We start from the raw sequence: 25,845 nt of genomic DNA on the forward strand, positions 1-25,845 counted from the left end.
TCTATTCCATCTTTATGTGCATAGTAATATTGAAAAAAAACATTTTTCTCCAATTTTTAGGGCAATTATATCTAGTGCACTAAACCAGAAGGCTGCCATCCTTTTGAAAACATCCACATCTGAGTTGAATCAAACAAAGCGGATCAAGCGAAAAGTAAAGGTAAACAATTTATCTCTCTGTAGGGTCCTTTTTCATTATGATGTGACACTCATAATAACATCTGAACCATCAGTGGCAAAAACAAGCACTCCTTTGGAAGTACATTGACGTTCTCTGTCAATACTGGACCGATGTCAGAAATGGTTGTCTCCATTAGTCACTGAGACACAAATATGTGGGAAAATAAGGTTGAAAAATACCAAAGTGACCCTTTAAAGTTCCAATAAAAAATGTGAAGATGTATGAAGAGTTTGTGTATCTGTACTGGCCGTTGTTGAGAACTTGATCCTGTGTGTTTATATTAAAGTACACTGCCTGTGATCGCGTCCAGCACAGAGACAAGCTTACTTCAGTATTGAGCATGTACCGTGACAAAAGAGTAACTTGAAGTTCTGCCCGTTTTCACACCTGCAGTAGCAACACTCCAACATTCACTGCTTAAAGCTGGGGTCGTATTTTTGGTGTCTGAAAGTTACAAAAACTGGCAAAACCCCAACTTTCACTGCTTCCATCCTGTCTGAACAGCCTACTGTTTATCTCTAAAAAGAGCATGACGTCTGCTTCTATCCGTTTATAGATTTAAGGTATGAACTGATTTTGCATCACCTTTTTTTCTCTGTTATAACAAGCACAACTAAAACCTTACCACCACCATGAAATTAACTTTTTAAAAATGTGTTTTCCTACTACACACACACAGAGAAATACAGAGAAGAATAAAAGGCTTTCTTATCCAATAAAAAACCATCAATAAGAGCAATCAGAGGTCAGTCTCAGTGTACTGGGCCAGGACTGAGATTAGCATCTCTGAGACTCCAGTTCATCTGAAAAGAGCCAAAAGGCAACAACGAAGGACACGGCCCTTGAAGAAAAAAAATCAGCCAATACCAGAACTAAAAGTAAAATCCTTCATAATGAAATAATGTCACACACTGCAAACAAGGAGAGAGAAATATTAAAAAACAACAGGAAAGAAAGAGGAAGGAGACTGAAGGGGAAAAGAACAGATCAGAGGTGGAGGACGACCTCACTGAACTGTGAATGAACGATGCTATCAATATGTGATCGTTCTCAGTTTGGGAGAAAATAAACAAACGCAGAGGATTATTCTTTATCGTTTCTAATCCTGTCTTTTTGCCCTTATGATTTAGAAATCTGGGTCATGTCCTGAAGATAAATGTATTTTACAAATCGCACAAGAATTGGTGCAACGTCATCTTGCAGTTACAGATTTGGTCTAGATTGGCGGGATTCTCAGCTGATGGCCGTACGTCACATGACATCGTCTGCAACATGGCCCCCTGCTGGATCTTTTCATTGACAACCAATCAGAGAAACGTCTGCACTTCGTCAATTGCATGGCGTCGAGTACGTCGCAGTTTTGCATACTGAAACTCTTTTCAAATCTGGGTCAAGTGAAGAAATTGCATTTGCTATTAACTGTTTTAAAAATGGCGGATTTGTGCAGGGTGTCCTGTGTCACGCTAGAAACAATTCTCTCTGACCCATCAGGGGTCTTGATGATACTAGAAGGTGTTTTAACTCCACCTTCTAGTATCCTGGAACCTCGACATGGGTGGTGGCAAATAAAGTACCAGGTACAAACTATCCACAACTTTTGCTAATGTAACACCAAAAAGTATTAGTACATTAGTATATTCGGTTGTGTGAGTCAGTGCGTGTTCACCTGGGGATTATCGTAGAACAGCACGTCTGGAACCTTCATTTTCTCATTGGCGCTGAAGACGGGAGCAGACACATTGCCAATAGTCAACACACCGTCCTTTATCGTACCTGGGGAAGGACAGCAGATGCAGTCATTGTGTGTGTGTGTGTGTGTGTGTGTGTGTGTGTGTGTGTGTGTGTGTGTGTGTGTGTGTGTGTGTGTGTGTGTGTGTGTGTGTGTGTGTGTGTGACACTCCACGAGAACACAGTAGCTTCTTCAAGCAAATTTGCTGATGGAGGAAATTGTTTGTTATAGCCCTGACCCACATTTATGACTTGCAGTCTGGAGACTTTGGCTTTTTTCTTATTCATCTGGATTTGTGAGCCTTTACTTTAACCACAATTCAAAATCTATTGCCTGACGGATTGTCATCTTCAAATTTTGATACTAAATGACGGGACAGTCCCTGGCGGGGCTCCTCAACTTTACCGTCACTTACACAATCTTTAGCACAGGAAGCAACATCTAATCTGTAAACCATCTGCTAATTACACTGCAAAAACTCTATTTGCTCTATGAAATGTATAAGAAACACTGACTAGTTGAATGTATCTGAACTACAAAGCTGACTGGGACTTACAGCCGAAGTCACGAGTGTGTTCTGCAGGATCTGGTGTGTCCTGTATGGAGCAGTTGGCGAGGCTTTTATCAAGAGAGGCCCGGGCCAGGCTGGGCAGGAACCTAAGACACACGTGAACACACTTCATCAAAAAAGGAAGTGTGTATCAAAACCCTCGGAATTTGATTGTGTGTCTTCATGTGTACCTGGAAAGACAGGCCTTATTGACGGCGTGAGCGATGCTCTCCTCCGGGTACTGAGAGAGACGGCGACAGATCCTCAGCAGCTGTCTGGTGGAGAGAGAAGAGGCCAGAGACTGGGCCTGGAAGACACACACACACACACACACACACACACACACACACACACACACACACACACACACACACACACACACACACACACACACACACACACACACACACACACACACACACACACACACACACACACACACACAAACACCATACATAAATACATTACTAAGATTGCACACATGTAAACAAACTAGTGAGTGCATGCAAACACACCCATGCACACTTACTGTGGGGTCGTTTGTCTTGCGGAGACTGTGTGTGAGGTGCAGGAGCTGCTCCGCTGCTTCCTTTGGAACATTGTGAGTCTAAAGAGTGAGAGAAGAGAAAAGAGATGAGAAGAGCTGATGAGGAGGATGTGTTTAAATGAGCAGAGAGGTGGATTTTAAGAAATACTTCAAACACAAAATTACCATTTGCATAACAATTACTAAAACCTTAAAACAATGTTTTTTGTGTTATAAATAGTAAGGTTTTAGGGGAAAATAACGTGTTTGGGTAGTAGTGAGCATATGACTGGATAAATGAGTCTTGGATTTGACTTAACGAGTTTCTGTGAGTTTGTAAACAGGTGTTTTGATTTATACTTTTGCTGATGTTAGACATAGACCCCATTTACTAAAATTCTTCAAGACTTTTCTCTTATTTTAGGGATTCTACGTTCACCGTGGAGTCACGTGAGAAAAACTAAGTTTTCATCAAGAATTCCCGGTAACACGGGGTGAGTTATTAATACTCAAATGGTCGTAATGTGGGTGAAGTGTTCCCAGAATTGTTTTTTCACAGTTGATACATACATTCCTTTGCCAGTTTATTAGGTAGACCCAGTTAAAACTAAAGCAGTTGAATCTAACAGTCTTGCTTTAAATTATACCGATATGAAGGTTAAAATGATGACATTTTTAGAGAACTGTTGATTTGTTATTGCAACGTGCTCTGTGTCTCTATATACAGTCATACTATCAAATAAAAGGTAAAAAATGCCACAACAAATCAAAATCACAGCCTGAAGATGAAAGTTTAACCACAGATAAAAAATAAAAAAACTCTGTTAGAGACAGATTCATTTTTAACCCAAAAAATACTACTTTCCCACGTTGAACCCGACAACTAACTGGATGGAATGAAGACATCTGAGAACGGCTTATAAAGCAGGTGAACCAAACAAAGCAACATCCCAGCAAATAGCCAAACAAGGTCAGTACTTCACTTTGTATGTGAGGCCAACAAGTTGTTTAACATTACACCTTACAGTGTCACTGCCAAGTCTCAATTTATTTAGGAAAAAACTGGAGCTGTTGCTGAGCTCCACAAAAGGCCAATAATGAAATGTCACATTCTGCTTTAAAGCATGTTTACAGACTTTACCGTTTGTTTAGTATCAAATCCTGGCTGAATATAGATGTCACTTTTCCTGTAATAGTCCCTTTCACTGTGAAACTCTTCACAGAAGTTGGCGAGCCTCCCTTCCCTCTGACTGGTTAGACACACATCAAAAGAAAGCATCCAGAATAGAGCAGCGCTTCATATGTGGAAGCTTTCATGTCTCTGGCGAAACAATTTGCTACTGTTCAAAAAAGCTTTCAGGCGAGAAATAGAAGATGACATAATTAAAGAAGCAGCAGGGAAGCAAATAACACTTATTGACGACATGACTAAGAGCTGCTGTAAGAACTCCTTAAGACACTTCTTAGTACTAAACTCCCTGTTTTTGCTCAGGGGTCGGCAACCTTTTTATGTTTAATTGTTATTGTTAATGGAGTGCCATATTAACATTAAGTTTAATTATGACACCACTTCAAAATTTGAATCTCCAACAGATCTAGAATCTTATATTCCAATCTACACAGGCAAAAATGTATAGCAACATTTAAATAGATATATTTTCTCCCATTATCAGGAGATTGTAATTATACAAAAGAGTCCTATATAAGAAGGCTGCCATCCTTGTTAAAACATTCACATTTTGTTGAAATCATTAATCCTACAAACCATCCATCAGTCCTGTTCACTAGAAATACAATGAACACATTCCACAACAAAAGGAAACAAGTACGAGCCAAAAACTAGAGGCAAAGTAGGGGGGGAAATAATTAATTTAACTATGGTAAATTACAGGCCGAGAGACTGACGATGGCTGTTTAAGAGATAATTTGGAATTTCCAAAAATTCTCTTTCACACTTATTGCTAGTGGGCAAATGGTTAAGCTGCCTTAGTGCCTAAGGTTTCCTGTAGCTTTGAAGTAATAACATACCAGTTTACCAGTTAGATAAAGTTTGTGTACACATGTCCCTCCTGTAAAATGTAACCTTCAAATTCCCTGATTTAATTAGACATGCCAAACCAAAGCAAATAGGATTAGATTAGTGAGTGTGTGTGTGTGTCTGTGTCTCTGTGTGTGTGTGTGTGTGTCTGTGTGTGTGTCTGTGTGTGTGTGTGTGTGTGTGTGTGTGTGTGTGTGTGTGTGTGTGTGTGTGTCTGTGTGTGTGTGTCTCTGTGTGTCTGTGTGTGTGTGTGTGTGTCTGTGTCTGTGTGTCTGTGTGTCTGTGTCTGTGTGTGTGTGTCTGTGTGTGTGTGTGTCTGTGTGTGTGTGTGTGTGTGTGTGTGTGTGTGTGTGTGTGTGTGTGTGTGTGTGTGTGTGTGTGTGTGTGTGTGTGTGTGTCTGTGTCTCTGTGTGTCTGTGTGTGTGTGTGTGTGTGTGTGTGTGTGTGTGTGTGTGTGTGTGTGTGTGTGTGTGTGTGTGTGTGTGTCTCACCAGTCCCTGTAGGAGGTCCATCTCCTCTGCTCTGGCCATCGGGGTGACCGTGTGGTAGAGGAACATGGTGAGCAGCTCCGGACCCAACCACTGCTGCTGACCTCTGCCGCCGCCGCCGCCGTTTGTACCGGCACCCACAACTGGGGGCTCGGCCAGAGCCAGCACCCTGAAGGATGGATGGATGGGGAAGATGGACCTGCGAATACACACATTACAGTGGCTGTATGAGTGTGTGGGAAGACGTTTGATACATGAAGTTATCAGAGGCTGTTATTATTGGGATTAAGTTTATTCCACTATCCTTTCATGCGTTACAAAATCAAAGGAAAAGTTTGGGTTTTGTTTGTGTCTCGTGTTCACACACTCACTTTCTCGCTGTCTTGCTCTCTCTATTCAGTCGCATAAATTCAGTTTAAACATATAGAACACGTTATGGACAATATCCATAAGGTTTTAATCCATTGCCTTAAACTACATTAGGCCGTATGTGTCTTGTTTTCATTGCGTGATGAAGAAGAAAGGTTTTTAATAGGCAACACTTAAAATCTCAGCAGTAGTGGGACGATGCATCGGAGCAAGCGGGCGGACAAGTTTAAAATCAATATTTTCATATATACATGATTATTATGTAGAGACACATTCAGTTGTGCCACTTGCTTTTCCTTTCTCATTCATCTCTGACTTTGACAATCCTATCTTTGCGACACCAGGAACCTTTAATGTTGAACTTGACAAAAACGGAACATTGTATTGTAACATTCATTAAAATCCTGGTGGACACATAAACACAACCACAACACATTTTCTCTGAGCCACCGGAGTGGAGGAAGAGGAAGTGGGTTTTATTTCAGCCCAGACGCCCAACCGCAAACATCCTTCCTGCCAGTTTAGGTGGGTTTTTAACAGTGCATACAGTGCATACAGTCTCACACACACACACACACACACACACACACACACACACACACACACACACACACACACACACACACACACACACACACACACACACACACACACACACACACACACACACACACACACACTCAAATGCTGGGAACAGCTAAGGTCATGACCAAACAACGTCATTCAGATATGATATCATAAACCATTGGACGAGCTCTGGTATCTAATTAACCTACAAACTCATGAATCCATCCCATAAACCGGCCTTTCTAGACCATATTTTCAACATTCCCCACCACTGCAGACCCAAGCATTCTTTTCACTTTGGGCTATTTTCAGCCTGGTAAGACTCCCTCCCTGAAAAAAAAAAAAAAAACTTTAATGATATCAATACTAATAATCTGGAAGGAAGGCGTCTGATTCAACACAAACACACAGTACGCATCACTCTGCTCTTTAATGACTGTAAGTGATAAATCCATTTAACACTCTGACCTCTGTACAAGTCAAACAAAGAGACTACAAAAACACCAGCATCCTAAAATCTAAAGGTCACTCTTGGTTTACCTGGAATACTATTTTGGTCTGTACTGTTTGCTTGCCGTCTCCATTTGTCTCTCCGCCCTCAGTTAAAGTCTAAGTTCCTGTTGTGGCTGAATGCTCAATGTTGTCATTGTTGTCTTTGAAAAAGCCAGAAGACCACATCGTTTGTGTTTCCATGTTTGACGCAAATACAGATTCAAAAAATGCTCCTGACCTTTCCAGCACATAAACCATGTAAACCTCAGTGTGCTGACCTGTGTGTGTGTGTGTGTGTGTGTGTGTGTGTGTGTGTGTGTGTGTGTGTGTGTGTGTGTGTGTGTGTGTACCTCTCTTGCAGTTGCTGGTCACTGAACTGCAGCTGTTCCTTCAGTGTCTGGTATCTGTCCCACCTCAGCAGCCTGGTCCCATCGTACAGATCTAACTCCCTGTCGTGGAGCAACCTGGGACACAAAACACAGAGGAATAAGCTGAGAAGTGTGTGTGTGTGTGTGTTTGTGTTATTAAAGCACCAAAATCCTTCCTTCACAATGAAATCTTTTAAAGTGGCTTTATTATGCTTTTCCACTTCTTCCCTCTTCTTTAGTGTGTTATATATTTTTTTGTGCAATGTAAAAGGTCCGTAGAGTGTAAAACCTGAAGTCCACGCCTAAAAGGAGTTACCCTCCCCCTCAGAAGCTCCTGAGCTCCTGAAACGGCTCCATTGAATTCTCTCCTTCACTTCTGTAACTTTATGAGGTCACAATGTTACGGAAGTGACGTAAAACTCCTTCCGGCTAGTTTGGCCCTCAAACAACAAAAGAGAGAGACGGAGCTGAAGCTCCGGAGGAAGAGTTTTTTGAAATGTGAAACGTTGATCAATCACAACAGAGCGGGCTAGCTGACCAATCAGAGCAGACTTTGCTTTCTGGAGGGAGGAGCAAGCGCTACAACGGAGCGTTTCAGAGAGAGGGTGAGAAGAGGTGCTGCAGGACAGCCAGGATGAGAAAAACAAGGAGGATTATGAGCATTAACGCATGTAAATATGTTGTCACTGTAACTGGAGATAAAAATATGCACCCGGAAAATAGCATAATAGGGCCAGTTTAAAGTAGAATAGATTCAAAAGACGTCTCAGAATACAGAGGATAATACAAGCAATAATATCAAAGCATTCTTAAAAAAAGAATACAGTGAGTAAAGAGGTGAAGCTGTGTATTTTTATCAAACTAAAGTACCTTGACAGAACAGCCAGGGTTCCCAGGTTGACCCTGTGTATACCGTCCAGAAGCAGCAGCTTGCCCTCGATGGCAGCGGTGACCAGAGGAGACGGCCTCCACGCCGTGTCTCCGTTAGGGAGAGTGTACCTCTGCTGGAGAAGGTCTCTGGCTGTCATGTCCTAGAAGTGGACAAGGAAGGAAATGGCTATGAGGAAATGAAAAGGCAACATTGGAAGCGGTTCAGTGTGCCAGCGTGTTTACTATCACAGAGTGGAATTGGATAAAGCGAGCCATGATACCCTGGATTTTCCAGTTTTTCTTCCCCATGTGACTTGGCCCTGCTGCTAAATCGGATATCTATGCTTTACAGATAATAGCTAATAGCACATTTGTGTTTTGCTGGGAAATGCCTGTGGAGCAAGACTGTCAAATTCACTATCACGCTGCCGTGTCAAAGCGGAGGCGGCGGAGGGTGGAGGAGGAAGACAAGCGGACTTGCACAATTTGTTCCAGGCAGTGATTACTGATCTGGTAACTGCTCCACAGCTAGAAGACATGTTGCATTAGGTCAAACACAGGCTCTACATTTTGAAATGATGGGAATGATACCAACATGGACAGCTTTCTTTGAAAACGAGGTCAGATATCAGGCCTGGTCCTCTCAGCCACAGGGAAAAATTCCTGTGGAGTTGTCAATAAATGTAGGTTCCACATCCTGGATTTTAACTGAAAGGCAATAAATGATTTCTCCCACGCTGTATTATGGGGCAACATTTTGATTATGTGTCCAGTCAGCTCTATATCTGTTCAGTAATCATTATGGCTGCCTTTCTACCACTCTAACAAACTCTATAAAACATAACAGAGTTAATTTCTCTCCAGTGAGTTTATTTAATAAAGTACTGCACTTTTTATCCCCCACATTATCTATTTCATAGCACAAGGTACATGTTATTAAAGATTTTAATTGTAAAACATTAAAAGTAATAGAAAATAATTAATTCTTATTGATTAAACTATCCTGCAGAATATAAATTGCAATTAAATTGTGTTATTGCTACGATTAAAACGAATTAGGGTAGAAGTTTAACTACTTCTTCAAACACTGAATGGTGTAACGAGAGGACTATAACTGGGCTCTCATCCACCTTTTTCCTTCCCTGTTTTTCTTTAAAGCTGATCACCAGAATTCACAAGACAAAATTTAATCCTGCTATGTGGAATGTTCATTTTTGTGTGCGAAACCGAAAAAGGGCTTTAATATATTTTTTATGTTTTCTCCATTATAGGACACACACCAACAAATAATATATTTATATTCCACTCAAGCCTTACACGTCACTTTGTTTCTCCAAAATGGGATTTCCAGAGCTGACTGGATGAATTTCCCGGCGAAGGATTCCACAATTCCCGCAGCACAAGTGACCTCTGACCTAGGCTAGATAAAAATAGCTGCAGCATGATGCATTAATACAGAAGTTTCCTGCACAATCATCATCCGGATGACTACATTGCCCATATCACAATCACAGAAACACACACACACACGCACACGCACACACACACACACACACACACAACGGGAGGTTTTCCAAAGCTTTGACATGAATAGAGATATATATTGTAGCAGCACTACTTTGTTCTCTATCTTCCAATCAGTGTAAGCCGAGTGGCCTGAGGCCCAGGTAATGAAAGCCAGATGTTTTCTTTTTGTTTTTTTCGGTCAAACTGCTGTCTTCATCTTACATAAACTTTCTCCACCCCCTCATAATGTACCTTCCCTAGCATTACATTTGTGAGATGTATGCTCATCCTAACTCAAGTTACAATTAACATGACTTTTTTGATAGTTCAAAGCATCTAAAACATGACTGACAACACTTGACTGACAGCAATTAACCAACCGATCAACTGATCATGTCGCAAGTGAGATTATAATATTTTGCATTACTTTTGCTGTATAAGCTTGTGGTTAGAAAGTGGAGAAAGTCCTGGTAAGAGCATGTTCTTCTGACGAACCGGTTTCTATTTTTAGAAAGATGTCTTTCATAAAATCTAGCCCTTTTTCTCTCTGTAGGCAATATGTTTGCCCCTCCTCCCTATTGGTTAACCTCCTTCATGACATCACAGGTCTCAAACTGTGTGAGTATCTGCCACTGATATGCGTTCCCAACACATGATAAACTTGAAACATGCTCTGTAGTGTTCTGATAGACACTAAATGCAGGAAACTCCAGACGTATTTATATTTACCTGGTAGAGCATGACCGGCTCGATGCTGTAACCCAACATCTCAGCAAACTCTTTAGCAATCACTGACTTTCCACAACCCTGGAAAATACAAAAAGACCAGAGATCACAATCAACATGTGTACTATACGTATCAGGATAAAGGGCTTATGATGCAGTACTTTGCAAAAGTGTAATCAAGACGATATACTGCCTTTTTTTAAATGTGATTTTGGGAAAATTGTAATAGTATAAAGAACACACCACCATATGAAGTTTTTTATGCAATCAGAACAGCGGAATCTGTATATTTTGCATTTTTCACAGTCCCTGTAAGATCTAAGGAATTAACATTTGCCTATATCATAAAAAGATATAAATAAAAGTGCAAGAAGTATTCTTTAGGTAAATAAATTAAGTAAATAATGTTTTATATATAATCAATAGTGATATTGAAAATCAACGGAATCACAAACAAAATATCGCGATACTCCAAGTGTATTGATATTATCATAAACCCATTCTGTACTGGTGTATACCTTGGCTCCTATCAGACATATGTCCTTCACCATGTGGGACTGCATCATCTCAGCCATCAGCTGGGAGTGGCTCGGTGTACTGATGAATGTGGGGCTACTGTTGGGAGGACGCAGCTCCTTGATGCCTGCTGGAACCTGGAGTTTGAGGGCGACAACAAATTGCCATGAAAGAGCAACAAACAGCATCATCATCATCCTATAAACGTAGTGGGGAAGTATATCGCTTTAAATCATGGGTCACAGTCTTATCAGCTTCACTGACACACGGCTGGGAACAAAACACACTGCATGTTCCAAAAACATCATGTTATCAAACAGGCCACGAGATATACAGCGCTGCAGAGAATTACTGCAGCACGTAAAAGAAAATTGCAACTTCAAAGAGTTTATGAGAGTGATCTAATTTGTTTGGCTGGGAGATCCGCAGCACTATTATTAGAAGTCTGGAATATCTCTGTTCTCCCAAAACCCCACGCAATGACTCATTCACAAACGCTGTTTTTCATCCAAGAAGAACAAACCACTGATAAGACCCTCTGCAGAGAATCACACAAAAATAAGATGGTCATGCTACTGATGTGCCTGCATGTCTGGCTGTGTGTGGCCTGCCATGGGACAATGGACATCTCTGTGAAATGTCTGTCTCGTTCTCTGTTTTGTGATGTATAAGTGCACAACATTCTTGTCTAACCATCTAAATAGTTGGCATTTAATATTTCAAATGTATCCTGTGGAACTTTCGACCCTCGAAGCACTATGGAGATTTCTTTTATGCATGCGAGTCGATGTTTTGTTAGTCTCATACACACAAATGCAGAAGAACTTGCACTAGTATTGTGCACGGGTGACGTTAGCACATTCCTGCAAATGGTTTCATACTATTACATCAATCTACAGGTGACAGTAATGTGCAGCAATAAGCAAGTAAAGGCTGTCAAGGGAGAGACTGTAGGATGAACAATAAATGTAAATAGTGAAGGATTTAAAATACTTGCAAAAAAACCTCTGTAGGGCACTTTAAGTGATTTATGTCCTTAAAGGGGCTGTTCACCCAAAAAACTAAAATACTTATTCTTCCTCTTAACTGTAGTGCTATTTATCAATTTAGATTGTTTTGGTGGGAGTTGCCTGGTTTTGGAGCTATGTCTGCCTTCTTTCAAATGATTTGACCTAGACAGCACACGGCTTGTGGTGCTCAAAGCATCAAAAAATATATCTAAAAGAATTCATGACCCAGTTACTCAAGATAATCCAGGAACCTTGTCGTGAGCAGTTTTATGTAGGAACTATGGTGGAAAGAAAATAGTTCCAAGCGCCATAAAGTAGATATTAGAGAGAAGGCAGTAAACTATACAACCAATATTTATAAAACTAGGCAACCTTCACCAAAACAATCTATATTTATTAATAGATAACAAAACAGGGGAAATCTGTAAAGCCCCAATCCAAAATCAGAATAAAGCACCTAATTGTCCCACGTTGCAGATTGGGGCTTTGGTTTTGACCTGCATATAGCCAGTCTACTGGTACCTGAAATGTGACGTCCTTGTCCCCGACACATACTGAGACATCTGCGTGGCCCTCAACATCACTTGTCCTGGACACACTCAAAATGGCGCTGGGAGCCGGCTGACCACGACCATCAAGAAGCTCAAATCTCTATGAAAGAATGCAACAGAATGCATATTAAGGCAAAATGTATACCTTTAATTAATGTGTCTTATCCTATGTTCAGACCATAATTATTATGACTGGTGGGTCACATGTTGACTTACACTGAGTACGCCCTCCACAGCGGTGCGCCCTTCCTTGCCCAGGATGCTGTTGTACGGGTAAAGTCTCTGGACCAGCTGCTGGGAGGACAGCATGGGGAAAGCATTCTGCAACAACACAGAAAAAGACACTAGCATCAATCAATCCTATGCTTTCATTTTTCTTTCTCTCTCTCTAAAAAGGGACAGTATGGAAGATCTGATGGGCCTTTGGTAGATTCTCACCAACACATGGAGGGCAGGAAGCAGGTTGTCCACAGGGAAGTCAGGAAGGCCAAGGTTGGATGATTCCTGGGAGCACAGCGTGGTGGCTAGAGACAGCAGCTGGGAGACCCTGACAAGAAGTATACAACAGAATATTGCACATGAAGAACTACTTTAAAGACTAAAGAATAATATTAACAGGTCAAACGGTATTGTAAAAAAAAGTCTAAGCGTCAGCAAGTGATTACTTTTAATTTACCTTTCTGCAGCAATGTTTGGTCCAACTGTGTACAACAGCTCCAACTGGTCCTGAAAAGAAAACCACATATCAAGATGAGTAAAGCTGCAGGGCCACAATCTACCAAAGGCGTAAAATGTTATTTAAATGCATTGACACATGGAATTAACAGGGGTATAGCCTTTTGCTCTTTATTTCTCACAAGCTACAAAATAAAGAGCCAGTTCACCCAAATTTAAAAAGGTACAGTGAGTAACATTTAGTGGGATCTATTTGCACAAATGGACTATAATATTATTAAGTAGGTTTTCTTTAATGTATAATCACCAGAAAATAAGAATCTATGTGTTTTCTTGATCTTAGAATGATCTACATACTGAGCTGGTCCTCTTTTCGGATGTGGACGCCATGTTTCTACAGTACCCCGGAACGGACAAACAACATAACTAAATGGCCATTCGCGTTTTTGCATCTGCCATCGTAGTTCTCTACAAGCTTGGCACGGGAGAGAGAAGTTTCAGTTGGTTGCAATCTGAAACCTCACCGCTAGACGTCTCCAGATCCAAGACACACTAGAACTTTTATACAAAATTCAGCAGTAATGTGTCTTTCCTGTATTTTGTCCCATTTCCACTGCACTAGCTGACTTTGAACGTTATTGTAGTGAATGTGTTTTCATTAATTTCATTCAATTAGTTTCAATAAAGTTTGTTCACAGTCTGCATTAACTATTATTATTCAGGGTAATGAAAAAAGGATCACTGGGGATAACGAGTTGGATGGTGCAGGTGCTTTTCTCTCATCATTGTCACATTTAGTTGATGGGGTTGATGGGTGTTAGATAAAACATTAATAACTGTACTAACCTTAAATGGAAGGTAATAGACATCTCTGGCCTGGAAGCGGGAGCGGAGAGGGGGATCCAAGGGGTTGCCCTTGTACTTGGGGACAGGAAGACCAAGAGCGATGACCCGAAAGTCCTCACTTACACGGACTATCTGCCAGCCGTCCATCTCCTCTTTGGTGTGCTCCTGCAATGCATCATGGTACAAAACACTCTGAATGTCTCCTACTGTCTGTAACTTCCTGTCATTTTACACATTTCGTCTTAAATGCTCATTTTTATGCAAAAGGCTCACGTATACAGCTTCATGCAACAAGTACAGACTCTGAACGTCACACAGTATTCATAGCAACGGCATTTTATTTTCTTTAAACACAAGGAGAGCACTGTAGGAGTAGTGTGAAAATTCACTTCCTAAGTGTGAAGATTCAGATATATAAGGCTCAATAAACTGGAACCATTTGAACACTCCCAGGTACCCAGGAGGATTCTTCATAAACCGTATAATTATGTTCAATTTCCAAACAAGAAAGCTTTGATTGGGAACACAATAGAGCAACGATGTTTGACTTGTATAGGAATGTGTGCGTCTCTGACCTGCAGCAGCTTGTCGTATCGCTCCGATGACATGAGGAAGCGTCCGTCCTCCAGTTGCATCTCCCTGTTCTCCAGCAGGTTGTTGAGGACGGGCAGAACATTTCTCTCCGCCTTCTCCAGCCCCTCCAGGACCAGGACCCGACCTTGCGTCGCTGCCCTTACGGCACACTGGGGACACACACATAAGAAGCAGAGGCTGGTCATTAGACTCAATCAATACCTCAGAAATAATTAGAGATGTGGGGGAAGATGCTGGTATCAGGAAATGTATGATGTTTCAGGCTAAACCATTATCGTTGCAATCAGTTAAACCACAGGCCAAATCTGCTGCTACATTGTCTAGCAAGACCTCTGACCCTGCATGAACATTAACAGCGCTAAAAGCATTCATAAAAAAAGAGAAATCCGACTGTGCATTAGTTCTTACCGCTCTAATGATCAAATGAGCTCGCCATAAAACCCTTCCTGAGGATGTCTTCAGCTTATTGTGTTCAGAACATCCTCCAAACTTCTCCAAACCAAACTTCCCAAAAAAGTCTCAGCCGTTTTACGAAAACCTATTTTCTACCACCGACTGTGGGATAAAAAAAACTTGGTTCCACTTGGTTTAGTTTCACCAGCATGTGTGTGTGTGTGTGTCTGTATGTTTTGTATGGACAACACATTTCTGCAAAAAGCACGTCTGACGTCAAGAGGCAGGAAACTTTAGCTGTCTGGGTGCACCGCAGAGCAAGTGGCCATATAATTAGGTTAACATGTAAATACGTGGCAGGTTGTGTGGGAAGGAAAACCATAAAACTATAGTGAGGACCAGATGCTCTATATTTAACTCTTGATCCATTTTCGGCACCAACGCTATAATCAGATAATTGTTAAAAATGTAAGTGACGCAGGACGGCGAGTGAGACGGGGGGGTGAGGACAGACGGGCCTTGTTCTCTGACTGACACTAACTGCAAAAACATCCCACCAGAATGTTGGAGATTAGATTATAAATAGTTGCATAAATAGAGTAATGAAAGGATTAGGGGCATGAATATGAAGAGTGATAGGTCTACAGTGATATGTAAAGGCTGTTTTTGTTTTGTTTGGTAGTAACATTTAATTGTAATTCCATAATCGCCTGTGTGTACAAGTAGAAATAGCTTCTGCAACCAATGCAGATAATTTTTTGCGTACACAAATCTACTTTTTTGGAACCATCCATCCAAACCATTTGCAGGTATGAGCCCAAATGCATTAGATCAGGAGGACCGATTGTAAACTGATACACACAAATCCTTATTACTGTATGCTTTAAGAAAGGTTCAGAGCCAAAAAAATGTTAATTCAACCCAACTGGCATTGAAAGCATATAAGATTCTAGAGGATTTCGAGATTTACCATTCCATCATATTTCCAAAACTGAATGATCTAGCTTATTGGGAAAAAAAAGAACCCAAATAATATTTGATGCCACAGTCAAATACAATAATTCACAATTTTTCTACCCAGAAAGGTCTCTACTTTCAGATTACAAAAAGCACATCATTAGTTTTAGGTCTGGTGCAGTCATACATCCTGTTCCATTTGCGTGGCCCAAATACCTGGTTGTTATTGGTGCTAATTTTACAACAAACTGTTCCTGTTTTTTACCTCCACACGTGTGCAGTTTTGTATTAATGCAGCATTAATCGTGCCGGTGACACTCTTTTTCTTTAGGCCTAATGCGCTCCAGTTCTTTCACTTGAAGAAATATCTATTATCAAAGATCTGTGTTTTGTTTTAGATGCCATTTATTGTCAATAATGTTTTTTGTTTGCTTTCCCTGATTTCGATGCTAAGTATCATCAGGTTTGTATCATTCACTGTTAAAAATATGGATTAAGTGTCCATGATGTAAATAGGATTGTTTGGGTGTTTACTCGCTACATGTGACCGACATATTAGCTAGAAAGTGCAACCAATTAATCGATTTAAAAAAAAAGAACATGCTGCAGAGGCTAACTAGTGGTTGGCTACATGCTGGTTTTAGTTCAAATTCAGCTCTAATGGAGGTGGAGAGCTTTTTATAACTGTAACAGGGTCTCATTTGCTGTGTGGGTTTGAGGTAAGCTGCCTTACATGAGAACCTACTAACTGTAGAGAGGTGACTGGGGATGTCAAAAATACAACAGGCATGTGATTACATCCATGTGACTCCATCCTTCATACAAACTTAGGAAGGGGGTGGAGTGATGTTAGGAAAGGAAAAAAAAAGGAAAGAGTAAGAGCTAAAGAGACGAGAGGGAGGGGAGGAAAAGAGAAAGCACAGGGACCGAGAAGCTAAGTCTGAATTTAGGGCTCCAAATCAGCACGGGGCCCTGAGGAATACTGAGATGTTCTAGTTAACACAGAAACACCTCCTACGATACCCGAACCATTCTCAAAGAGAACCAACCGCTTGCTTATTTCCACCCACACACGTCTTCAATCCCTCACACAAAATGAGTGTCAAATACTGCAATGTTTACATTTACTCACAAATCCCACAGCCGCACACAACAAAAAAATCGACTTCATCTCCAAGTCTTATCTAATACACCAACTCATAAACCAGCATGCGCCACACGGGCCGCCCACACTTCATTAGATGGCACAGAATTCCATTAGATTTGAGGAAGATCAGAAATAAGCAAAACCCCCTCCAAACGCCTATCAGTAGCACCAATAATGCTTTATCTATTCATGAGCTTGTTTCCATGGAAACAATGAACACCTGTTTTCATTTGGATGAGAAGGTTGGAGGCAGATCATCCTCAGGGAGTTAAAGGTGTTGGCTGGTTTTCCCTTGTGGCAGGAAAAAGAAAAGAGTACTGACCAGCCTTAGTCAATATATTACTGTGCCATCAGTGGACGAGGACGAAGGGATGGACAGGAAACAATTCAATCAATCAGAGCGTTTGGAACAAGGGATACACTTAAACTGATATCGGGCCGATACAGACTAAAACAGCTGGATTGGGTATCGTTGACGATGGGACCCGTAGGAGCCGGTAGTGATAACACAGCTGAGTACATCTCTGACTCCCAACCGCTATTCTGCACCCGGAGTCTTTTGGAGGAGGTGTTCTGCTAACAGCTAACGGAACTAACAGAATACATACTGCTGAGTACCTCTCTGCTACTGCTCTAACTTTTATAGTTTTGAACAGTGTTTTCCTAACAGCTAACAGAACTACTAGTACACACATTGTTGAGTACCTCTCTGCTACTGCTCTAACTTTTATAGTTTTGAACAGTGTTTTCCTAACAGCTAACATAACTACTAGTACACACATTGTTGAGTACCTCTCTGCTACTGCTCTAACTTTTATAGTTTTGAACAGTGTTTTCCTAACAGCTAACAGAACTACTAGTACACACATTGTTGAGTACCTCTCTGCTACTGCTCTAACTTTTATAGTTTTGAACAGTGTGTTTTCCTAACAGCTAACAGAACTACTAGTACACACATTGCTGAGTACCTTTCTGCCACTGCTCTAACTTTTATAGTTTTGAACAGTGTGTTTTCCTAACAGCTAACAGAGCTAACAGTGCACACACTGTTGAGTACATCGCCAGAAGTCAGCTGTTGCTAACTGGCCATCAGCTTGGGGAGTTTAATTTTGTTTTTGGCAAGATTGTATTAAACTTCTTATACAATAAACTAATACGATTCAATTGCCTGCATACATCGCAGCTTGTTTTCAATTCAATGACTTTTTATTTGTAAAGCCCAATATTACAAATCACAAATTTGCCTCAGAAGACTTTACAATCTGTATAACATACGACATGCTCTGTCCATGGCTCGCATTGGAAAAATTCCCCCCCAAAAGAAACATTTTACCGGGAAAAAGAACTAAGAAACCTCGGGGAGATCAACTGAGGAGGGGTCTCTCTCCCAGGATGGCCAGAAGTGTAATAGATGTTGTGTGTAGAGACAACATATTAAAAAGACAACATAATCAACCCATAAGATATAAATGATACTTACATACATAGACATATATTTTTAGATTTAATTAAGTGCGTTTTACAATGCTTTACAGCACATTGGTTGCATGGATCATTTGGTTTTTGCTTGGCTCACTTTTGTTGTTTTGGACGGTGCGTTTGGCTAACCGCTAACAGCTAACGGAACTACCAGTACACACACTGCTGTAGCTCTCTGCAATTCAGCCGCTGCTAAGTGGCAGACAGCAAAACAGATAATATATGTTCCTGTAACAAAAGCTGAATTTGCTTCTCAAGCTGCTTTTCACAAAGGTGTCATTGCATGGAAAACACAGCTGCAGCTAATGACATTGAAAATGTCACTTCTAATTTCCTGTCATCTGTCAACTGTCACCTTCAAATAAAGGCAAGTCTAATTATGTAGAGTAAGCTACTGAGCAAGCATCGACAAGAGTAAATATTGTTGCAAATGATTGTTTAGTGGTGATCCTAGTCAAACAAACCTATTCCCTTTTGTTACTTAACACCTGAACATTTCCCGGCTTGCCATCGTGTTAAAATGTTGCATGAAGTTTTCTGAGTCTCTAGTTGCATGGTAGCCTGTCATCTGCTTTGTAAATGGGTGAATTCTGATACTGTAAGATAAACTTCAGAAGTAGAAAAAAGAAATAGTTTTTGGATATGGTTAGCTTTAAGTGTGACATTTCATAATGTAGATGTGTGGAACTGGGAAATGATGATTCAGTAATTTACACGTGCAGATAGAACTGAATTTGTAGTAAAAACTAAAACAGGTTTCTATTATTTTGTGGGCTGCCACTGCAATATTTTCACACCAGATGCCAATTATGGAATGTGTAATAAAGGTACACATTTATGGGCAGTGTCTCTTAAAATGTGGTGCCTATAAAATGACACCACATCCCACAAAAATAGAGTGCAGAGAGAGCACACATGTTCACCTGTCCTACTAGGCCTATTAATGAATTAGACTGTAATGCACTTTAAGTCTCAGGAACTGAGTGTCAATTTTTTTTTTTCTCCTTTAAACAAGAAACATTATTTTGATCCCAGACAAAAGATGTATTTATTTTACGTTACAATAAATTGAATGGTAATACATGAAATGATACTCAACATAAAAGGCAACCCTGTTTTTCTTGGAGGGGTCCGTGTGGGAACGTCTCAACACACAAGCAAAGGTTTTAATAAATGTGCAGTGTCAGTGCTTTCCCCTTTATGGAACCCTGCCCTTCATTTTAGTAAATGGAATATCACTATGAGTCACACAACTATCAAATTATAGAAATCAGCTAGAGCCAAACAAAACTGCCGCATCAGCAGGATGACGGCCCCTAATGCTTAATCTCGTTTGCACATAAATTGGCCGCCTTTTTATTTTCTATTAAATCACAAAACCACTCAGAGAAGTAACGGCTGAGGTGCACTGCAGTGTCTTTTTCAGTCAGCAGGATTCTTAACATATACATATACATATACATATACATATACATATACATATACAGGGCTCAACAATAAGGATTTCATGCTTGCCGGGGGTCAGGTTGGGCAAGTTCATCTAGCAACTCTGGGAAGTGGTAAAAAAGAATTAAAGACATGATGATGTAAGAAGCTAAAGAGTGAGCCATCTCGCTTCCTTCTTATCTCTGTAAAGACAAAGTTTATGAGCTGAAGTGCGAGCAACGTTTCAATTTTCCTCCTGGAAACAGGAGTTGGGTGGCAGTAGAGGATTTGGGTGACACTCCAGATTTATTGACTTAATGGAGCTATATTCCAAATTCAGAGCAAAACTATGATTGAGGGATGGCCTCCACACGGTTCTCAATGTGGCCCCCAGCTGAGCCGGCAGCAAGCAGCTAACATGCAGTAACATGCATGCACACCTGGACAGGCAACGTTAAGAAAAGAACTGATAAACTTGGATTACAACACAGAGAGGCAGTGACTTCATTCTCTGCTCAGGACCCAACCGGGCAAATAGAAAGGAAAAAAACATTAACATTGAACCCCTTTATATGATACACATTTCTTCTGTAACAACTACTCCATTAAATAAAATGGAGTGACACTCTCTAGTAACTGAACTCCCTTCCAGCTGCAGCCTAATTAAAATAAATTAGCTGGTGAGCTGAGAGTTTTCCTGCTCCAGAAGACGAGGTTAGTGAGTGAACTCTGAAGGATAAATGTGCAGAGAATAAAGTCACCCTGTTTCCATGGAGTTTATGTTTAAACTCTTATGCAACGGATTCATTTTTACACAAATGAAGCCATGTGCTAATTAGCTGTGGATAATGACACCACTGAGTAAATGTTAATTATCTCAGCTTATCGTCATGTGTCTCTGCTGGCTCCTTGAAGCCTGATGACAGGGTTTAATGATCGGTTTAATGAAAGGATTTTTTGTAATTGTTTTTTTTTTCTGTACCTGTGAGAAATGAATGGCGATGAATGAGAGAACAGAAAGTTCTCCTTGGAGAAACCAGCCTGGTTAATGAGGAACTGCTGGTTTCCATGGTTACTTGACTTACAAAGTGTGGGGGTGCACGTTTGCATAAAGCTTGATTGATCAAAAGGTGGCATGGAAAAGAACAGAATGGAAAGGGAAGGGAGGGCACCACTGTTTGTTTTTCACTGCAACGCCTTTATGTTTCTGTGCTTCACGGTGTGTTTCAACCATGCTTATGTTACAGTCAAACAGTGTTTCTGAAGTGGATACAAATGAAGTGATTAGTGAAAACGTGCTTTCAGGATTGCTCATATTATTTCTTCAGAGTGTTACACAGACATTTAGCCAGAGCATGATTATTGTTCCCAATTCTGAATTTGTGTTTTGATTCTAATATGAAAAATAAAAAAGAAATGTTTCTAATGGCCTTTGTAAACCCAATGTCAAGTCTAAATTAGAAAAATATTTTAGTAAAACCATCTCAGTTTGTTGTATTGAGCAGGAAATGAGAAACAGACCTAATATGTGTTGTGGATTTAAATGGGATTTGTTTTGGTTTTCTTCCCGTTCTTCCTTGTCCAGCGTGGTGCTGGCTGCTCACATTCATGTGGCTCTACTGGCATCCCATAGATGTATTACAACATGCTCTAAATCCTTGTGTGATTGAGAATGACGATGAGTCCTGATTACTGTTTGAATCTCTACTTCTAGAAGGCATGTCTGCAGCTGTGCATGTAAGAAGCATAAACCTGTAGACTTGACATGGTGGTAAAAGTCTATTCTAGCATCCATTATGCAAGAGGCGGAGTAACGATGGAGAGGTCACAAAATGTCATATAGACATCCGCATTCACACTCAAAAACAAGTAGTTTACATCCAAATGTTATTGTGCCAAAAATAGAAACTGCTTATGTGGCAAATAAACTGGAAAAGCAGATTCTACATCAACTTGTTAGACAGTGTATGAATCAAAAGAAAGACTAAAAGCAGCGCGTGGATCTACCTGGTCTATGTAGAAGGCCGTCCCCGAGCGGATCTCTCTCCTCTGCTTCAGGTCGGTCTCTGTGGTGTCTCTGGACAGAGCGACATACTCTACTTCACGTTTGGTCAACTCCTGGTCAGCAACAAGGGGAAAAGTTCACAACTTCAGAAACCCATGGAAACGTTTCAGGCTTTTGTTGTTAAAAAAAGAAATATGATGAGAATTTTGCTAACAGATGTCATAAGTTAACGTCATAACAACATTCATCAAGGGTCCAGAGTTGAGAAATGTGAATTAAAAATAAGGGTGAGACGTTGCCCAAACTATCAATACATCATTTACACCTCCAGAAGGAACAGCAAATTCTGAGAAAATAAACATGATGATTGGAGTATAAGATATACAGTATGAATAACATTTTATGGGGGAGTTTGCTTTAATTCCAAATTTTTCATTTCTTTCAAATAAACATTTCAAGTATTTCACATCCAGTCCATTTTTGTTGCAATTTCTTGTCAGAAATCTTTATACCATAAATCTTGTCAATGTGTGTTCCTTGTGTACTTACAAGGTACTGCATAGCTATGGACCGTCTCAGCGGCCCGGGGGGGCCAATGAGAAACACATCTTGGCCCAAAAGGTCTTTCTGCATGATCCATCGTAGGTGCTGAACCACTGTCTGGGGTAAGGAGTCTGAAACTAGCAAACCCACATAAGTTTTAGTAACTCTGGTTTCATCCGGTGCCACTGTCTTCCTCTTATTTCATGCAGACATATATTGTTACAGACATCTCTAAAAGAGGAAGTTACATACTGTGTTTGACAGGAACAAGTTCAGGATTCTTGGGTGTTTTGAGTTTGTAGGAGATCTCTCCGATCATCACCGTGTCGCCTGCAAACATCGGGGTCAAAAATACGTGAGAAGGTCTTTCACAGACAATCATAGTGATAAACAGGGCGCTGCTATATCAGCGTCTATTGATGTTTAACTTGTATTTGGTGTTAGCCATGGATGATACCTTTGACACAGTAACAATAGAAAAACCCTGTGGTTAATATATTGCTAGCCCTGGTTGGTGCCTCTTATGTAACCATAATTCTATTATATGAGTGGTTTGTATTGATGGATACACAGATTTAAGCATATTTTTCTTTTTAAAAGTTTGTAAACTGCTGCTGCATTTTAAATTCCTAAAGAAGGCTTTTTAATCCAGATGGTATGAAAATGAAAAATATTCTTTGTGCTGTGTAAGTGGTCTTTTCTCGCAAGACATTTTATTACATAAGCAAAAGTACAGGTGTAAATAAATAAAAAAAGATTGATTGCTGAATTCCATTTAGCTGCTTCTCTTCCAAGTTCCCAGGGCTTTTTCTCACAGCAGACACACTTGTGATGGTAGGAAAAGCAGAGTTGTTACTAGTAGCAGTCACAATGGCTCCATTCTAATCAAGTGTTCCAGTGACAGTGAGTCAGCATGCACAACACCAGGACCCAAATCAAAACAGATAAATAGAATTCAGCCATTATTAACTTGATTATTTACAACTGCGCTTTTCCTACTGTGATAAGGCATAAAAAAAAAAGAAGTCTGTTGTGCATGGTGGCTCATTGTCACACTGTCATGGCTTACTGGTGACACTGTAAGTGAGCAGAGCCGTCATTAATGTTCTACTTAACACCAGTAGACTGTTCAATAATGAAAGTAAAGAAAAGAGGGGCTTACAGTCCGAAACCTGACAGGAAGGAACCCAACAAATTAATTCCATAAAGGTCAATTTAAGTACATAAAAATCTGTAGATTAATTCGCGTCAGAATTAATTAGTCAAGACATAATTACATCTATTGCATTCTGTCCATCCTGGGAAAAGGATCCCTCCTCTGTCCCTCTGAGGCAAATTTGTAATTTGTGATTCTGGGCTATACAAAATAAACTGAATTGAATTGAAGATACTTTACATTACATTACATTACAGTCATTTAGCAGACGCTTTTATCCAAAGCGACTTACAGGAAGTGTATTCAACATAGGTATTCAAGAGAACTACTAGTCACCAGAAGTCATAAGTGCATCTCCTTTCTTAAACAAGCATCTTAAAGCATAAACCAGAGCAAAAGTATAGTGCAGAGGCAAATTACTATGAAAACAATAATTGCAACAAACTAATACGAAAGGATAAATGCAATAGGAACTAATACGAATACAATAAGTGCTACACTGTAAGTGAGCAGAGCCATCATTAATGTTCCATCAGTGTGCATGCTGTTCTTAAGCATGCCTGAGAGCAACAGTCCACCTGAAATGATGTGGGACACTGTGATTGGCTCGTAGTAATCCAAACAAATGAGCTCGTGCATTTGGGTGGAGTCAGATCTAGACAAAGTTATGTCCATTGGAATGTTTGCAGTATTAAATTTGACAAAATATTTAGATACCACCTAATTACTTCCTGCAGACAATACATTCAAACAGATGGTAAAATGGTGAATGGACTGTACATGTATAGCGCTTTTCTAGTCTTCCGACCACTTTTACATTACTAATCAATCACCCATTCATACACTGATGACAGGGGCTACCATGCAAGGTGCCACCTGCCCATCAGGATCTATCTAATCATTCACACACCGATGGGAGCAACTCGGGGTTAAGTGTCTTGCCCAAGGACACATCGACATGGACTGCTGGAGGGATCGAACCGCCGATCCTGCTCTCCACTGAGCCACATAGGAAGAACAAAAAAAAAAACTGTAGTGTCCACAGTCAATTACATTGTCACTTAAACCTAGTTTGAATTAGTCTGATTGCATGAACTTGACTTGACCTTCATTGAACCTCTTTAGCCTTGACTTCATTCTAGTCAGGTTTTGGACTTTAAGCCCCTCGCTTTATGGCTTTTCAGTTTCTTTAAGTTTGGTTTGCATCTATTTGAGAAGATGCAAAGGGGCGGCTGTGGCGTAGTGGAGAGCAAGGTAGTTCTCCAATCAGAAGGTCGGTGGTTCGATACCCGGCTTCAGCAGTCGATGTGTCCTTGGGCAAGACACTTAACCCCAAGTTGCTCCTGAAGGCTTACCATCGGTGTGGACTGGATGATGAATGTTAGTTAGAGTCTGATGGTGGCACCTTGCATGGTAGCCTGTCATCAGTGTGTGAATGGGTGAATGATATGTAATATACTACTGCATATCGTTTACTGCACTTATCCTATTCGTAGTAGTTTGTAGCACTTATTGTATTCGGATTAGTCTGTTGCAATTATTGTTTTCGTAGTAATCTGCCTCTGCACTGTACTTTTGCTCTGGTTTATGCTTTAAGATGCTTGTTTAAGAAAGGAGATGCACTTATGACTTCTGGTGACTAGTAGTTCTCTTGAATACCTATGTTGAATACACTTCCTGTAAGTCGCTTTGGATAAAAGCGTCTGACTAAATAATGTACTGATTGTAAGTCTGCTAAATGACTGTAATGTAATGTAAAAAACATGCTTAAATATGTGTCTCAATGTTGCATAAGATCATTGGATATGTTTCAACCATAGAGACAATAATAAGTTAGTTCATGAAAGGCTCAAACTTTGATCCCCTGGGTGACAGGAGGCCAATCACCTGGCTTTAACCTTTGACCTACTAGCCAGCTGTAGGTAGCTTTTTTGTTTTTCAGATTGAAAACTACGTCACACATGTGCATATGTATGTCTTGCATGCTGTGGCTGCAGAGGTCAGACTCACCTGCAGATGTGTTGAGGAGTTTGACCTCATGAGTTCTCCACATCCAGCCGTCTCTCCCCAGAACAGCACCCATAATGTTCCTCATCCTCCGGGCAGCCACGGCCGCCGCGGAGCCGCTGCACAATATC

The 25,845-nt window shown here is 40.5% G+C and overlaps 1 protein-coding gene across 1 annotated transcript in view; it reads right to left on the reverse strand.

Moving 5' to 3' along the window:
- vwa8 (von Willebrand factor A domain containing 8) overlaps positions 1 to 25,845 on the reverse strand; it is a 65,966-nt gene that overhangs the window by 39,977 nt on the left and 144 nt on the right. Inside the window, exons 1-19 of the mRNA XM_054615185.1 lie at positions 25,718 to 25,845; positions 22,804 to 22,881; positions 22,558 to 22,688; positions 22,011 to 22,121; positions 14,584 to 14,751; positions 14,009 to 14,173; positions 13,164 to 13,213; positions 12,926 to 13,034; positions 12,704 to 12,808; positions 12,459 to 12,587; positions 10,929 to 11,063; positions 10,414 to 10,491; positions 8,179 to 8,339; positions 7,291 to 7,404; positions 5,516 to 5,711; positions 2,990 to 3,067; positions 2,652 to 2,767; positions 2,467 to 2,567; positions 1,848 to 1,954 (exon numbers count right to left, since the gene is read on the reverse strand). The exon at positions 25,718 to 25,845 is cut by the window's right edge and continues 144 nt beyond it. Coding sequence (XP_054471160.1) covers positions 1,848 to 1,954; positions 2,467 to 2,567; positions 2,652 to 2,767; positions 2,990 to 3,067; positions 5,516 to 5,711; positions 7,291 to 7,404; positions 8,179 to 8,339; positions 10,414 to 10,491; positions 10,929 to 11,063; positions 12,459 to 12,587; positions 12,704 to 12,808; positions 12,926 to 13,034; positions 13,164 to 13,213; positions 14,009 to 14,173; positions 14,584 to 14,751; positions 22,011 to 22,121; positions 22,558 to 22,688; positions 22,804 to 22,881; positions 25,718 to 25,845 — 2,260 coding nt within the window. The remainder of the gene's footprint in view (positions 1 to 1,847; positions 1,955 to 2,466; positions 2,568 to 2,651; positions 2,768 to 2,989; positions 3,068 to 5,515; positions 5,712 to 7,290; positions 7,405 to 8,178; positions 8,340 to 10,413; positions 10,492 to 10,928; positions 11,064 to 12,458; positions 12,588 to 12,703; positions 12,809 to 12,925; positions 13,035 to 13,163; positions 13,214 to 14,008; positions 14,174 to 14,583; positions 14,752 to 22,010; positions 22,122 to 22,557; positions 22,689 to 22,803; positions 22,882 to 25,717) is intronic.

Source organism: Anoplopoma fimbria, chromosome 16 (assembly GCF_027596085.1).
Source record: "Anoplopoma fimbria isolate UVic2021 breed Golden Eagle Sablefish chromosome 16, Afim_UVic_2022, whole genome shotgun sequence".
NCBI classification, from domain to species: Eukaryota; Metazoa; Chordata; class Actinopteri; order Perciformes; family Anoplopomatidae; genus Anoplopoma; species Anoplopoma fimbria.